Here is an 18495-nt window from a genome sequence, read left to right on the forward strand (position 1 = left end):
AGTTTAAAGTGTCAGAAATGTTAACATTCTAGCTTGAAAAAAAATATGAAAGGAGAAACAAAGATTATTAACAGTTTCAGATTTTATAGTGATAATATTACACCTCAGATTTCCAAAATGATAGGCCGCAGACACGGAATATTTGCCAAACGGAACAATATTTTTTTCTTAGCTGTTTGAGGGCGTTGTTTATCATGAAGATCACAATCATAGAAGTTAAAGAATGGTACTTTGGTGAGCGCATCCTTAAATGTCTACGAAGACCTAGAAACAACATTGTCCTGATCACTGTAAAATGTAATAGAAATCATTAAAATAGCTGCAACTCCCATCGGAATCCATCCATCAAAAATTGATCAGTTTACAAGGTTTCTTTCTTATTTTTTTTTTCTTCTAATTATGCACATTGATGATGCAAAGCCAGTGACTGCCTAATGTGTTGTTACGTTATTCCTTTGTTTTTACAACCTCCGTTGCAAAGACACTGAACACAGTTTTGTGGCATGAGGCGATTGTTTCGAAATATTTGATTGTCTTCTTGAAAAGAGGAACATCTCATTATTGAAATGCTATATGCTAGCTTGTAATTAGGGGGTTAACTTATTACCGGGTAAGGGCTAAAATAAGAAATGTTGATGAGGCAACACTCTACGTCATATAGGTTTGTACACACTTAATGAGTTTCTCCAGATTTATCAAAGCTTCAAATGTGTATATCTTGGAAACGAAAAAGCTTTTTCGAAAATTGTGACCGATTTTGAATGAAATTTTCACACACAACAAATGCACTGAGTATGGGGCAAATTGCCTATAAGTATCCGTAGACCTTTAACAATGGGACGGTTATTATTGACTTCGAAACTGTTACGTGGGAGGGCAAGTAGATTATGTTTGTTACAATACAGGAACAATAAAATCAGCTAAATTTAAATGCAAATATACACATACGTCGAAAGGGAATTACTCTGAGTAACTTCAACTAAAGGTAAAACTAACGATGACAAACTTCCAACAGTTTGTCGTAAATCTTTGAAAGCTGGGTTGACGTCCAATTTTGAGAAATATGAAAACGGTTTATTTTGTCAACATCATAAATGACAGTGAAAATAGAGGGGAATGTCTGTTTCAAGTAATTTGTTCGCTTTTGACTGACTTCAGAGAGACTATAAGCCTTGCAATAAGAAACTACACTCCAGTACACTGGACACACTGATAACACTTGGGGAAACTGTTTAGCACATTATGTAACAGGCTTACAAGCAACACTGAAAGATATTAGCCGTTAAAACAAAACCAATACATACCGGATAACAAGTACTCACATATAAGAGTTTTAAAGCGAAGCAATTAAGAGAACTTATATTGCTTTGCTGGTATACCCGGAATTTCCATCAAATACTGTTTTTAACACAACCATGTGGGCAAGGTTGGGTATGATAATGCTTCTCAAATTGTGTTTACCCTATAAAACATATCCCTTATCTTGGAAATTAATGCCTTTATGAATATTGTTATTGTTATTGGAGGGAAATTTACCGTTGTGTTGAATAGCAGCTTAGATAAAACAGAACAAAAACAACCCCCATCGCCCCCCCCCGAAAAAAAAAAATCAAAGCTCGGTTGCGGTGTTTGAAATTGATTGAACTATTTGATTTATCAGATGTTTGGCGTGAACGGAACCCTCTTATCACCCCTTATTGCATTTCTAACATTGTTTTGAGTATTAATTCTAATTAGGATTTTGCTTGTCCAGCATGTAAATAAGAGTTCATTAAGTATCACATACGGTATGTTACCATTATTATTAAGTTAGTTAGTCAAGACGCAAACACGAAAGAGACTTAAATAACATTTCACACCTTGAATGTTTATACTTCGAGACTATTTCACAAGACATTCTTGCGAGACTAAACGATAAGAGGAATAGAATGATTCATCTCTATGAGTTTAGGCCCCAGGGAATAATTACTAGACGCATGGCTCGATGGGTAAAAACTGTTGAAAACAAAGCTACAGCATGAAATCCTCCCCGAAATAATGAGAGCGGTAATGAAGAACTTAGCATGCATAGACTCCGAATGTGTGACCTGATTAATTAAATTTGGCTACGGCTTTGAGTACAACGGTTCTATATGCTGCCCTGTTGGACGGAATGTAACCGTCATTTAGTAATTACCGACTTTGCTGCTATCCGCGTTATATATTTATCGCCCACTCGGTTGCAATCCGTGGCACATCAAACAAGTTTGCAAGGTCGGTAAGAGTAACTCCATAATTTTTCCTTTCGGGAATCCAAAAAGCTACAAATATTTTTCGAACCTTGAAAAACGAAAAAAAAAGTGCAAGTGGTATTATAAAGATTAAGAAATATAATGGTATTTATTTGAGCGGCAATAAGGATATTCTGGAAGAACTTCGTCAGTTCTACATTAACCTTTACAGGGCAGAGAATATTTGATGCAGGTGTGTTTCTTGCCCAGAATAATCATGAACATTCATTTAAAAATGGAAGAAGCCAGCCAGTTGTGACAATTTCCTAATGCTAATACCTCTCTAAACTGTACTCCAATAGCATGATCTCAAACCACTGGTATTGACAGTACAAACAGTTCCTAACCTTTATCTGATACAAACATGATATTCATACTGCACATACTGACAATGCGAGTGCTCTGAAGCGGGACATGACACTATATACAGTGTAGAAAAAAATTGTCGCAACTGGGTGAAGAAGCAGTACTATATGATGGCCGCCTTTCTCACGAAGAATGTAAAACTGCAATATGTTCCATTAGTTAACAGCTAATATCCTACTAGTGATAGACTCTCAACAGAATTTTATAAGCATTTTTCTGGCCGCTAATTGGAGACTTTGTTGTCGATTCATTAAACCACAGGCGCGTAGCCAAGGGGGGGGGGGCGAAGGGGGCAGCCGCCCCCCCCCCCTTGAGCATAATTTTTTTTTTTTTTAATGTTTTTATGATATCGCTAGTATTTTCAAATGAGAAAATGCTAAGATGCAACTTACAAGGCCTGGGAAGTGCCATTTCCAGCGATCTGGGAGGCATTCTAAGCCAAAATTTTTCTTGTACGCTTCGCGCCAATCATGGTGGCGCTACGCTTAGATAGTTTTCAATGCCGAATGTACAGTTTCGCCCCTCCCTTGGCAAATTCCTGGCTACGCGCCTGTTAAACCATGGCTATGATTTTTACTAAATTGACTCGAGATCAAGGACGTGCTATTATTAATTTAATCCCCCAAAAGCCTGATAAAGATTTACACCTAGTTAGGAAATATACGGCCACTGTCTACAATATGTGCAAAGGTCCACGTCAACAGATTTAAGCACTCTCTCCCCACTCTGTTATCAGCGCAAAGCAGACTGTTTTTTGTTTTAAATCAAGAATCAAGAATGTTCAAATCATTCGTGTTTATTAGATTGCTTTCTGGTCACTTCGCCCAACAACCATTTCGCCCAACTGCCATTTTTCGCCCAACCTTGTTGGTCATTTCGCCCAACTTTTTTTTAGTAATATTCAGTCAGAATAATATTCCTTTTTCTATTTCACTAGTTCAATTTGATTTATTTTGGGTTATTTTACTTCGTGGTAGGTAAATAAAGTGAGGTCCGCTCGATATCGATCGGAGTCTGAGCAGTTATTTCGGGTATAATGGGAGGATTACACTACTTTAGGCGGTTATACGCATACAATGGAAGTTATATTATTGTACAAACAAAGGGGAATCGGTCTTCATAAAAACCTTTCAAACCTAACCCCTAACACACTGATCCATCCTCAAGTTTCCTTAATATTCTTTAATATTCAAACGTTTACTATCAAACCTATCAAACCTAACCCATAACACACTGATCCATCCTCAAGTTTCCTTAATATTCTTTAATATTCAAACGTTTACTATCAAACCTATCAAACCTAACCCATAACACACTGATCCATCCTCAAGTTTCCTTAATATTCGGTTCGTATCCCGTAACGTTAACAATTCCTGAACGTTTTCTTACTTAAGTTATACAAAGTAAAGGACTTCAAGTTTCCTTAATATTCCTTAATATTCGAACGTTTACTATCAAACCTAACCCCTAACACGTACACTGATCCATCTTCAAGTTTCCTTAATATTCGGTTCGTATCCTGTAACGTTAACAATTCCCGAACGTTTCCTTTTGAAGTATCATATTTAATCAAGGTTGGGCGAAATGACCAGGCTGGTTGGGCGAAATGACCAGGCTGGTTGGGCGAAATGACCAGGCTGGTTGGGCGAAAAGGCAGTTGGGCGAAATGGTTGTTGGGCGAAGTGACCTGCTTCCATTAGATTTAGTAGACTGTTGCTTTTCGCTCAATAAAAGCGGTCTTCTTTTTCTGGTAGATTTGGGGAAACCTCCTCGGTATGATCTTGAAATCGCTTGATTTTTGTCTAAATTTGGCGAGTTTTGTAACCTGGATACGCACTTTATATCCCAATAGTATAGTCACGGTAGAATTATATACAATAAGTACAGTTTTCTTCCAAATACAATTAGGGATTGGAATAGTCTGCCTTCAGACCTCATGAGTAGTTCCAGTGGTTCTGTGAATCCTGTCACTCATATCAGTACTCGGGTCAGATTTAACTAGTTACTCTCTTGACGTGTGTGTGGTGAGATATTGTCCCTTTTTGCGGATGTGTCACCGTATCGAAGACGAAGACGACGGGTATTCCAGTACTGATTTCGAGGGTAGCCTACCACATATTTTTGTCACCTCAATCCGTATCTTTCATTATTTGTGCCGAGGTCTAAAAATTAATCACTGTCATTTCATAAAAGGGCCAATAACGAGTTAAATATATACTCTTTCAAGAGGTCGTCCCGCCTCAGAGTTAACCCAATTACAAATGCAATGTGACCTAGTTTATATCAATGGAAAGGTTAACAGTTGTTGATTTCATATCTGCTGAGTTTCACTAACTTGGGGCTAATTATGTATGCAAATATGCAAATTAGGTCCCCACATAACTCATTTTGGAATACATTTTTACTACCAATAGTAAGTAATGTTTTGTTTTTGGTGTATTTTATGTTAAAATAGTATTATCTGAAATATCTCCTATCGTTTGTGTTTAAAATTGTGGAAATTGGTTGAAAAATGACCGAGATATAAAGATTGTCGTAAGAACTCCGGACAAGCTCCCTCCACCAGGATATACAATACATATATATACAATACACGTATATACACGCAAACATGCACCGTACCCATTGTACTAATCATTCTTACAACGACTTTGGGGCGCTATACCGATATTCATTGCTTTACCTTTGCAAGGACGCCTATAGAGAATATAATACTTGTTAGATTTTAAAAAAAGGGTGTGGGGTACTCGAGATATGAGTTTTTGAACAATGAAGAGGGTTTTAACTGTTTCGAACGGTTTTTGAACGGGCTTTTGGCAATATTCCGATGATAATTCAAATGAACAATTATCTATAGCCCTGATCTTTTCAGGGTAGTGTTTGTTATGTGTGGGGCTTGCTGTAGAACATTAATGAAGGTGCAGGCCTGTTTCTAAGTGGAACCTAGATTTTTCCTTCTTTTTTTTTGTTAAAGGTTAAAATGTAGAATTTTCACACTTTGTGAATCAAAACAAATTTTGAACCATTTTTTTCGAAATAAACATCAATAGCTTCCCCACCTCCCCCCCCATCCCCTCCCCTTAAAAATGGTATTTTTGAATAGATCTGTATTTCAGCTATATTCTAACCCTGAAAACCAAGTCTACATCTAGAAGTGTTAGGTTTTTTGGGCATAGTCCGCCCAGTATAAAGTCAAGAAGGGCCTGTGATCAGTTTTCGCTCTTTCCCTTGCGCCCATTGGCCACAAGAAATCCCCATTTCCCTTTCACGCATGACTTGAAATGAACTTTTGTTCCCGTGATCGTGTTAAATGTTACCCTTACTTATAAAAGGGCTGATTTGTTCAAGTTCAACCATAGGCCTACTCTCCTTAATTTTTCCGTTTAAAACGTTTTTCGTTGGTCACAAAGAGAGACCTTACTCCCATCGGCTTAAGGCCATAAGGCCTTTCTCAATTGGCGTTCCTCTTCCAGGTACGTCCCGACCCACCCATAGATTTCTTGACTTTTCGTGTTATCTGGGAGGGTAACCCTGGCAAGGTTACACGCAGCACGTTAATTGGATCATGATACAATCAATTGTGTTTGAGGGCTATACATACACATTCAAAGTTGTATTCGTATATAGTCTTAAATATACTTTGGTGAAACAGTGTACAAATGATGTTAATGATCCATAGAGATTGTGTTTTGATCTGCACTTGCATATGTATGGGTGAGCTTTTCTTTTTCAGTTTAACATGTAGTGTAATGAATGATATTGATATTATGAACCACTTCATTAATGACGTTTGTATTGCCTACAGGTCCCATCTCTCGCTTAGAAAAAACGCTCACAAATTTCAAGAATGAAATTATTTGGAAAGATTCTTTCATTAAAAATCAACTATAAACTGTAAAAGACCTTCTAGATGCGTATAACCGTCTTTTAAAGATCAATTCTTTTAATCATAAAATGTAATATCCATAACTATCCTTTTATCTGTATTTACGGACTAATTGCCGGCTATTCCTAGAGAATGAAAAGCATCCATGACTGAAGCAGAATACTGTAATGCCAATTATGATCCATTTCAGACCTTGCATATACCACATCCGACCTTTCTCATAATATTTATAAGACTTAAACAGGGTTTTTGTTTTCTACTCCCCAGCTGCCATTGAGAGATGGAATCAGCTTCTAGATTTTCATATAAATGAACTACATTGGAAAACTATGCTTGATGTCACCATTCGTTTCGGTAAAAGATAGCAAAATCCAGTATATGCTTTCAGTTTCGCTTCATTCACCGCATATCTTTGGCACGGTTACATCTCGATGTTCCGACGTCTCTATGTTCCGACGTCTTTATGTTCCGACAATTTTTTTGGACTCTAATTTTTTGGACCGAAATTTTTGACCAACATGTTTTCGGACCAAAATTTTTCGGACCAAAATCTTTTTGGACCAAATAACCCAAAATTTGTTTGACTAAATTTTGTTATGACCAAAAATTTTTCGGACAAGCACTATTTGGGTCATAACAAACTTTGGGCCTTTTTTTTCGTGAAAAAAAAATGGTGCATCCAAAAAAATTGAGTCCACCAAAAAACTTTGGTCCCAAAAAAATTGGGTCCAAAAAATTGAGTTCCCCCAAAAAAACAAATGGGTCCCAAAAAATGTTGGTCAAAAAAAATTAGTCCAAAAAAATTGAGTCCTCCCAAAAAAATCAGGTAAAAAAAAATGTGGGTCAAAAACATTCCACCAATAAAATTCCACCAATAAGATTCCACCAATAAAACTTGGGTCCGAAAAAATGTTGGCAACATTTTTTTCGGAACATAGAGACGTCGGAACATAGATACATCGGAACATAAGGATGTCACCCCTGGCACAACTGGTTTACTTGCTCGTCTATAAAGAAGCGAGATAATGCTTTATGTTCCTGTTGTAATTTACATGATGAAACAATAACTCATTTGTTTTCGGAATGTGAAATCCTTTCTAATTTCATTTTGGATGTTGACCAGATGGTATTTGTTCTTCAATTTCATCTCTCCCAAAAGAGACTTCTTCTTCGGATATAAGTTACCTTTAAAGCGTCCTTATAACTTTTTGATCTTCCAATTAAAAAAATGATATGTGAGGTATAAAAAAAATGAGAGAAGAGGCTTTAATTTGCAACGAATTTTTGTACAAGTTGTACTTTCTTTTAAAAGTGTAAAATACAATTTCCTCTGTTATGTACATTGTAGCAGGTCTTATGTAAGTAATGAGCAATTAAAATCAACATTAAGTTCTTGCTTGTTCTTATTCAACCAATACCTTTCCTTCGGGTTCTTGCTTATTATTTAAGTTATGTCATTTTACCTTTTTTTCTCCTTGCAAGTTTGGAAATGATACGCAAAGATGATTTCAATAAAGTTGGAGAAAGACAAAACTCCGTCTCTGAACGTGTTGCTCTTTCTTTCTGCAGTATAGCACTTTAATAACCAATCATATTCGAACAAAATTAAATCCATTAAAATATTGCAAGAGCGTAGTTATATAGTCTTATTATATACAGCCCTATTTGTATTTTATATACAAGAACCATTGTCTACTCCTTGTGGGGGGTTTTTCTACTTCTTTCTTTCTCGAACTTTCGTTCCAAAAAACAATATCTCTAGTTCCGAAGAAATGAAATCGTGTAGACAGAAAAAAAACCTACTCATGGTAAATCTCATGCAATACAAGTAGCACGATGCATCTATACTATGTACCAGAGGGATGAGATGGTGGGGACGGAGGGTGGGGTATCAATTGCTACCGATGGTGGGGACGGGGGTGGGGGTATCAATTACTACCGGTTCAGTGATCCATTCGGCGGCACAGGGTATTAAATCAAGCCACGAATTTGGCGCCTTGGATGAAACTAGCATCTTTCGCCATCAAGACGAAATCGGCGCCCCTGCATGCAGCTCAACCCGGCGTTAACTTCGCTGGCCCGAACAAGCGGTTAATCGGTTCAGGTACAGGTATATTTATAGGATGGGTGGGGTGCCTTGCCAATTTTCTTTCATCATTAACGTTCTGCACGTAATGCGTGAATGTTATATGTATTCTTCCTTCTCATCGTCTGTAATAGGTAAATGATATGCAGGAAGTGAGATCTTCCTTAATTTCAAGATAGGTTTGACTATATCAATTGCCTCCTTTTCATCCTCCTCCTGTATCTCTGTCACTTCCGGTTTATACCGGAATCTGTTCGAAAGCTGCGGTGATCGCGGTAATGGGATGTTATTAGTATTCAAATTGTAAAGAGTACACGGTGCTCGACCGTTTAAATCGGAAAGTTTACGAGTTCTTCCTTTAACTAACCTAATTTGACTAGAACTGGAAGGAACGTTTAATCGGTTATTTTGGCTAAAGCCATTTTGATGATGTCCGTGAATTACGCGAGCGCTGGTGGTTGGGATATCGCGTCCTTTGTCGAGTTCATGACTCCTGACCGGCATTTCCACACCGGTTACCGAGTTGTCTTTCTCACACAGAGTATCGTCCGAGTCGTACCCGCTAACAGAACCACGTTTCCGTTCTTCGTAGTTATCTCTCAGGTCGTGGAGACTCGTCAGGAGTCGTTCGTTCGCCCGATTGAGGGCGTTTATCTGTTTGTCTTGGTGCTTAACTTTCCTCTCTAATTCTTGGATCTGTTTATGTTTTTTAGTGAAGGCAGTCTTTGTTCCTTTGTTCTTTTTCAGTAGCCAACTTTCGAAGTAAAATAAATCGGATGTAATCTCAGAGAGCTGTTGGTCTCGTTCTTTTGCTTGCGCAGCTATCAAGTCATTGCTAGCATCTAACTTCAGTTTCCATTCGAGAAGTAACTGTTTATTTTGAGTATTTTGTAGCTCGAGTTGCTGACTTAATTCCGTATTCTTTCGCTCTGCTAGTTCCAGTCTATACCTAAGATCCTTTATTTCCTCTTCACACTGTTCCTGAAATAAAAGAAGATATTTTAGATGTGTAGCATGATGAATTTAGCCTGAAAATGTTAAATATTTCCCCCACTTCTTCAAGAGGACCAGTCTCGTACGTCACATTTAATATTTATATATTTAAGTGTAACGAAATTCCAACCAGTTACTTTTGCACAAACAGTGCTACCAAGCCTTGAGTTCATGGCGATCCTTTCTTTGTTGATGTTGTAAAGAAAACAAATATTGAGCACTTTTCGCTCCTTTAGGTTTTACTCATGCAGCAATGTGAAGTTCACTTTATAGAGGCCGAAAGGATCTCTTAGCGTTTTCAAGTTTTACTGTAAATGTTTAAACACTTTTAGTATTATATGGGACCAATATGTAGAGTTAGTCTTTGTAAATGCGTATGTTTTGTTCACATGGGCTTTTTATTATCATTGCTGCCAATTAGATCTTTCACACAATTTGGTTTATTTGTAAAGTACGCCACCTCTTACGAGCTCATCGTTGCAAGCCTTTAAGCAATACGAAATCCTAGTAGCGCCACCAATCCTAACAACAACCTTCCGTGAGCAGATTTGTCTTATTGTGCGAAGGTATAGGCTTGCATGTCTTCCGATTTGTCTATTTTTCTCAGCAAAACAGACACCCAGCCTCAGACCCAGGATGAATGAATACCAATAATACTAATAAGATGAATGCTATGTAGTTGTGTATAACACCTTCAATGGCAAAGACCTTGGCCCGATCTGAAATTCTACGGTTCAAGAATTACTCAAAATTTGATTGTAGAAAAAGCTATAGTTTCCACTTAACGATGAAAACACACTGATCCTGTTCAAAGGAATTTGATTTTGGAGTTGTAAATACTGGCAAACCTTGTCCTATGTGTGATAGCCTTGTATGAGTATAGTAAAGCAGGGTATTTAATAAACCGTTTTATCTTCTTAAGTGATACAAACGTTGCACCAGCTATAAAAAAATATATGTTAATTTTGTGGAAGATTTTTTCTTTTTTTGATCCCGTGGAGTACGAGTAAGCCCTTGCTTAAATATCGATCGTCGACGATGAGATGTTTCTGATTTCATTTTGAACCCCCCCCCCCCTCTCCCATCCAAATCCCACTAACACCCCTCCCCTTCTCAAAAAGAAAGTTGGATTTGGTGAGATTACAATAATCACCATAAACTGCTTCACTTTCTCCTCCTCCAAGCTGGTTTGAGACGTGAATGCAAATTAAATGCAAATCAGATTCACACGCAAATCAAACTGAGCAAAGCATCGATGAAAATACAGACCGCTGCCAAGTTTTGTTATGATTTGATTTGAGTATCAATTTAAGTTAATGCTTCTTTAATCAAGTAAGGTGACATTTTGGAAAACATTTTCCATTACCAGCACTCAGATGCAACCTATCAGTATCACACACCATTGTAAGCGTGCGGTTATTGAAATTACGCTGACATATGGTGGCGACATTACTAATAATAATCATAATAATAATAATCACCATCATCCGATCATCATCAACATCAACATCAGCATTAGCATCATCATCAAAATCATTATCATAATCATAATCATAATAATAATCAGTTATTTTTACGACGCTTAAGCGACCACAATGTGGGAGAAACTCGCAAGGGCTTATGGATTACAATTTACACGCCGGTTGGCTTACAATTCAACATTTTAACTCAAATTTGGAATCTTCTCAATTTAGAAAGTCATTTAATATAGGAAAACCGTAGACTGCTCTTGGATGTAAAACCCACCTTACTGTGATCCGGCCGGGTATCGAACCCGGAACCTACCGATTGCTAAGCCTAATTGCTTCAAAATGCCACCGCCTTTATCCACTCGGTCACAGCACCGGTATTAAGATAAAAAAGATAAACCAAAAATCTGTTTATACCTTGCAGTGTTCTTCATTACGAGATGCAGGAGCGTCCTCTGTCATGGTGTACCGTATATCCCAACAGAAAAGCGTTTAAACGTATCGTACATAAACAACTGACCTTCGACCTTCAAACCTACAGAAGAGAAAATTTAGAAGTAGCCAACAGGTATACTCTAGCTTCATTTGATAATTCAAAGTTCCAAAATCCCATATATGGAAGTCCGTAAACATTCATCAATCAGAAATGCAATTTTCATGAACTAAATAAATACGGTACAATGGAACGTTTTCTTTTCTTTCCGATTTTTTTCTTTCCCCCTCACCCCGCGCCACCCCCCCCCCAAACCCACCTCTTCATGCCCCTTTATCTCGATAACCAGTAACCAGGGCAACGCGCCCCCATCTGGAAGGTAATTCTCAAGTGGAAAATTACACACACGAGTCAGTATTACCGGTTTAATCCACCAACAAGCTGTCGTGACGTCATTCGCCTATTCTGCTGACGTCTTTGGGGAACTAACCATAATCCCACAATAGCGTTATCTCAAATTCTAACTTGAATAAAAGGAGAGGCGAGGCTTTGTTTTCGTACCTTCAGTTCAGTTCACAAACAGTGTCATTTGAATGGGCTGCTGCACATCCTGCATGAAAATAAAGAAATAACAGTGATCATAAAATGACATTATAAAACGGTTGATATCACAAAGCAATTGACACTAGGAGATTTAAAGTGTTCAATAAAAAAAAATGCTCGACTTAATTTAATGGAGCAGTATGCAAACCTCTTCAAAGTTAATGTAAAAACATAACCTGCAGTGGGGATAAAATCAATGTTCACAGATACTTGTTATACGGTATCACTCTAATGCCAAACCTGTTCAAACGTTTTCGAAATGAAGTCGAAACATTCCGTTGCTGTGAGAAAGAGCCTAAATGCCAGTTCTTGATCAAAATTGGCGTGCATACATGAATACAAGGGGGGGGGGGGGGGTTCTTTCTTAGTGAAAGTGGGGTATTGCTCCGGGGAAATCATGTGACGTTACAGTTAGTGTGAAGCGTGTTGCTAAGGTTGTTTTGTTTTGTTCTGTTTTCTGCGAGCTACATTATCGTTGCTATTTGATATACTCTACATATGAACAGGGATATGCACCTGATTTCAAAGGTGTGTGCGTGGGGTGGGGGGGGGGGGTGGAGGAATGTCAGGGTGATAATTTCTCCGATGGATCTAGTAGGTAGGGGCATGAACCTTCTTAAAGGGCGGCGGCCAGAGGCGGATAAAGGAGAGGATGGGTCGTTGAAGCCATTTTTTTAAGTAGGGGAGTCTGCGATCATATCCCAGAAGAAAACAAAGTATAGAGACATATATAGACTATAATTTTGGGCTGTTATTGGTCTTAATGCAATGTTGTGCTGAGAAATACGGTTTTTTGTGTGATGTTGAAAGAGGGAGGGGTGTATCATGTATGAAATTGAATGGTTGAAAAAAATTGAACCCAAATGGCTAAGTTGATTCTGTCATAACGGCAAAATATTCTTTAAAGAATGTCTTAGGGAATAAATTAATCTTGATACGTTGCAGACCGGTAAAAAATTAGTTCTATCCTTCCCATATTATTTTTTGTTTGTTGAGATTTGACCCTATGAAACAGCTGAAGTACATCAGTTAAAGTGACTGACTTAACATTTAATCTAATACACATTTAATGTAATACACATACCGTACATATACTTCTGTCTACTTATACCGTACACATACCGTACAGTCTTCTGTCTACCTGTGTACTTTTCTCTATACCTAACCTACTAACTTGGTCATGTTCTTAGCACTATATATATACATTAATCTATACATAAATCCCGATTTTTGTTTGGTAGTTTACAGCGAGGGAAGCATTATGAATTATTCATTTTATGTGGTTTTAAATGTGAATATTCATATTTCCTTGCTTCACGCTAGTCACGACATGTGAAAGCACGTAACCATGGAGATAACGTATAACTAAGACCAAACTTCATTCTCTCTTTCCCTTCTGAATCTACCATTCTGAAAGCGAAAGGTGTAAAAATGATGTTATTTCCTACACTATCGAGAGAAAATAAAGAGATAAAGTCAGCATCTCTAACTGTCGTATTTCGATGACGTATTTTAGGAGGTGTGAGTTCTAATGATGAAATCTAGTATCTAGATACTAGAGACAACTTACGCACCTGTACTATAGGGACCTATAGTAAACCTACTCGTGTACACGAACTAATGCTGTGATATTCGTTGTACTATGTAGTGATATATCATGTGTTCAGTTATATTGTGTGTCTCTCTATAATGGTGAAACATTGTACCACTATACACTTTATGAGACAAAATCGACTCAAGATACAACACTTTGATAAAGAAGCGAGTGCCTACTATATATACTATAACATGGACTCATACACGTTAACATGTAAAGAAATGTCAATGACAAAATACACATCCACTGGTGCGGTAACACTGTGTTGAACCAGTTTTCAATAAAGCGAGATACTCAGGACTTGTTTGTTTATATAACTCACCCGTACCACGAAATAAAAACAAACTCTACATATATAGCATGACTTTGTGAAAAATATATAAAAGCATTTCAAGCGTTAAGTGACTCGATTCTGTGCGATAAAAAAAAAACAAGAACACAAACCGGCGGACAATACTTCCATAGTCTTATGAAGTAATTATTAGCCTATTTGTGACCGATAATTGAACCAGATGGTAGTTTTGATGACCTCACAAAATTATTCAGGCTTGTCAATATTTAACAAACAAAAAAAAACGAGGAAAATTCAAAAAAGTTGCCTTAATTGGTCTCGTTATTGTTGTTTCTTTGTAATAACTTCTCGTCAAACCCCGACAATTATATACAGGCTTATACAATGTCTATCTGATCACGCATGCGCATGCGTCAGGTCAGTCTCAGATCACGCATGATCTTTGTTTGGAGTCATCCCATCAAACTCTTTTCAAATAATCCCCTTCTCCCCTTCTCCCCTTCTCCCCTTATGCCCTTCTCCCTTTCTCCCTTCCCTTCCCGCTCCCCTCCCCGCCTCCCCCCACCGCCACATGACTTAACTATGACGCACGGCAATGCCTTTATGTTTTGCATATAAAAGCCCATGTAGCCGTTCGTGTGATTTAGCCTTCTTCCTGTAATCCTCTCAAACTAGCTGAATATAGCGGTGTGACGTTTTGAGGTATTGGTTTTATGAAAGGTAACCCTGTATCTATAGGGCCTACTAATATGTTTGTATATGGTAAATCAGTAGTTAAGATAACCTAATATTAAGTGGTAAATATTTACAGTGCACACCAAATGCAACGATAAGATGCTTCAGGGATTAACGTCCATTAAAAGAAAAATATAGTATATTTCCCCTTTTTTTCCCTAAATTTCACAACCGTGATTATCATACACAATGCGTTTCATGAAATACATTCGCTTCATACATATTCATGTGCATAATATGTACAATCAACAAGACCTCACGTTTTTTTCCATCTCTCTAGAAGTTATTATGTGGCAAGTTCCATTGCCTCAAGAAGTACGGCATTGCATGATATTACATGTGATTTCACGGGTTAGAGTTATAGGGTTAACCCTAGGGGTAAACCCTGACCATAGGGTTTTCCCGGAGTTCACAAGATACGTCATTGATTGGGTTGTATCATGCATGATGACATTGCTCGACATATTAAACTGTTTAAAAAACGGTTTTCTTGAGAAATACTGTCACGTAAGGATTCGCTCTGTACAATAAACCAAAATATGAACACGAAAGCAAGGCGAGCATTATAACGTCATAACTCTGAATTATATAAGGCGCTTTTAAGCATTAAATATCATTAATGTTCTACGATTCGATTACACTTTCGAAATAAAAATGTAGGTTAGTTTGCTTGGCTATAGTCAGGTTGCCCTAGTGAAATTACGTCCCCAAAATGTGGACATTTGCCAATATTGGCTTCTTAATACTGAATACAAATAATACTTTCCTTGCTTACGACAATATATCAAATTTGTGGGTGAATAATAATGATTAACAACGGTCGCCCTTAGACCATTAGACTTATAAATTTGTCGTTGATTGTTGTCGATAACAACAAATATACGTCACTACTTACGTGATATGACATTGATATTTGACCCTTTTGATATCTCATCTCTAAAACAAGCTCTTCCTTTCGGCAAAGATTGAATTAAATATAATCATTTTCTTGGGAGAAGTTATTGACAAGAAAGGGGATTCGAACTAGCCTGAGCTCACACATGAATACAAATAAACCATATTGTTTATCAAGTACATATACTAACCAATCCATCAGCCTTAAAGTTGCTGTAATTCCTTTGTTAAACATATGTTTTGAAAACTGTTTTCAGCTCAAACCTGCTTTGCTAATACTTTTAAAATTGAGATAGAAACATTTTAGAATGTGTCTGACGCAATAAAAAAAAAACGACAAACTATCAAGATAAGAAGAGCAAAAAATAAATAAATAATTGAATAATCACCTTGACTGCAAGTGACTAAGAAGTTGATATTAAAAGATTGTGACGTTTCATGCACCGGTCTGATTCGGTCATCATCCAGCAACTTAAAGCTTGATTGACGTAAATAAGAGCGAATGACTTTCCTCGGGTAATGTTTGAGTGCTATCTGATACCAATAAACATGTAGGGGAATTTAAAAGTACAGTTCCACGGGGCAACTTAACCATTCTTAATAATAGCAAAGGTATACGTCATTGGGGTTACAACTTGTTTTTTCGATTAAGTTTAACCACATACAAACGGATTAGCACACAAATTGTCCCTTATTTCAATAAATCCTGGTGAGATAACGGTTACAATTAACTGCAAAATATTTGTTTGATGACTAACTATGAGCAACATGGGTGGGTGGTTTATTTGGCAGCTGTGAGTCTCTCAGTGAATTTTACAAACGATAGAGACATGCAGAGAGAGCGAGGGGTGAAACGGATAACTATACTGCTATTGCGATTGCGCAGGTAATCACTGTACGTAAAATATCGTCTGCTCAATGGGCACCCATGTTTACTCAACCATACATAGTCGGTTCAATTACTGCATTAAGTCGCAGGGGTCGTTTTTGGTGGGGGGCCGGGGGGGGGGGTCATTTGGATTTTTGAGACTTTATTTTTCTAAATAATAACTGATGCCAAAAATTAACGCTATTACTACAGAAATGTAGTTAAAATGTAAATGGGAGTTCCATTTTGGGTCTAAGCCCCCTTACCCAAACAAAACAAAAAACACTCAGAAGGGACACCCTCCCTTTAGACCCCTTCTCGGAACGGACGTCTTTAGTTCGCCCCTCCCCAGGCCCTCCACCACCAACTCTGTGTACGGGTCAGATATTCAGCTCTGATATTTCGATTCTGATCTACATTTATGGGCTATCAAGAAATAAAAACAAGAAATAAACAACAACGGCCGTAAACGAATCAGCTTTAGTGACGTGCATATAACCTCCCAGCATGCTCCTTCATTTGTCTAAAACCAGATAAGTCATTTTGAAGCATCTACAACCTTTCTTTCATTTAAGTTTTCATTTTTTTCTGTATTTACTTTTCAGAAAATGGATGAAACCTCTTCTTGATAACTCTTAAGGGTACAATCCGCATTTGGCTGCAGCGACTGATACCCCATGACGTCATCAACTTGCGCCAAGTTCATCAGCTATATTGTCTAAGTTGTAAACAATGTCCAGAATTGGATTACCGTCGCCATGGCAACCGCGCCAGGGAGAATGAATTAGTTCCAAACAAATTCCTTATTGTAACAATGAACTACATAAGTCCGATTGGAAACTGTTGAATGGACCAAGGAGCCTTTTCGAACAAATAAGAGATTTAATTTCAAACATTAGCCATTCCGTTGAGATGTCGATGATGGAGTGATTTCGATCTCACGAAATGAGAAAATTTAACGAAACACCAAAGTTGGGTTGTTACAATTATAATTTTTTTTTTTTTTTTTTTTTTTTTGTTAAGTCCATATTTGTGAAAGATTGTTAAGCGTAACCCAATTAAATGATTCCTGTTGACAGTGCATGAAAAATAATTATCAAACTTAGAAATCCGTCACTAGTAAAGTAGTATTTTACGTCACATGTTATTTTACGTTCTTTAAAGGAAACATTCCGCAAAGACTAGAAGACAAATCCACACAATTACCCTTAGAATGTTTGAGTTATCTCCATGCATAATTGGGGACCCAAAAGTAACCATTATCGTTCGTCTATAGGTACCGCACCACAATTACAGTAGTGTACATCCGCTCGAAAGGTCAGAGAAAAAGTACCTAAGGTAATGCTTTTTTTAAGAATTTTATCAGTTAATGTCAACGTTTGTTCTGCCTTTATATGAAGAAGCGTAATTTAAAGTGCAGATGGTGTGAAAGTAGGGTAGGATCGAAGGTGATATAAACCACTTTAGAAAATCTTTGGTTAAATGTTGATACTACTCCGAGCGAGCAGATGGAAGGGTTGGGGTTGAGTATGCTAAACTTGCTCCTCTTCTAGCTCAAAATCTAAACGGTCATGATATGGAAGTTGGCAAGTGCCATGATAGGCCAAGATCTCAGCTACATATATGTGGTGGGTAGGATATACCAGTTGAAAACTTACATCTATGCTTTGGCAGGTCTTGAAAGTGACGAGTTTAGTGTGTAAGTCAATGGAACAATTAATTGTGGTGCGAGACCTATATATGACAGTTCGTTGTGAATAATAACTCTCCCAAACAAACTCTTGTACCGTTCGAAAGATATCATGATTTCAATGTCATGTCTGCGAGCTGTCATTTTTGTAAATCTATGATGTCATTGTGACGCAATAGGAACTGAAACTTGGTACTTTCTCACTAGTTTTGTTTCATATTTTGAAGTTATAGAATGTTGATCGAATTCACACTGAAACCTACCATGTTTTGATAAGGTTAAGAGGTTGATTATTTTTAGCAAATGCATAACC

At 37.5% G+C, this 18495-nt stretch overlaps 1 protein-coding gene across 4 annotated transcripts in view; it reads right to left on the reverse strand.

The window, feature by feature from the left end:
* Nucleotides 1–7787: 7787 nt before the first annotated feature.
* Nucleotides 7788–18495, reverse strand: part of LOC139963999 (uncharacterized) — a 28459-nt gene continuing 17751 nt past the window's right edge. For 3 of the 4 annotated variants that reach the window (XM_071965293.1, XM_071965290.1, XM_071965291.1), the window contains 3 exons: nucleotides 12065–12113; nucleotides 11488–11605; nucleotides 7788–9589 (listed from right to left, as the gene is read on the reverse strand). In XM_071965293.1, coding sequence (XP_071821394.1) covers nucleotides 8708–9589; nucleotides 11488–11532 — 927 coding nt within the window. In that variant the 5' untranslated portion in view covers nucleotides 11533–11605; nucleotides 12065–12113 and the 3' untranslated portion in view covers nucleotides 7788–8707. Of the gene's footprint in view, nucleotides 9590–11487; nucleotides 11606–12064; nucleotides 12114–16013; nucleotides 16151–18495 lie in introns of those variants that run through there. The other variant, XM_071965292.1, reaches the window with a different exon arrangement.

This window comes from Apostichopus japonicus, chromosome 22, assembly GCF_037975245.1.
Source record: "Apostichopus japonicus isolate 1M-3 chromosome 22, ASM3797524v1, whole genome shotgun sequence".
Lineage (NCBI taxonomy): Eukaryota > Metazoa > Echinodermata > Holothuroidea > Aspidochirotida > Stichopodidae > Apostichopus > Apostichopus japonicus.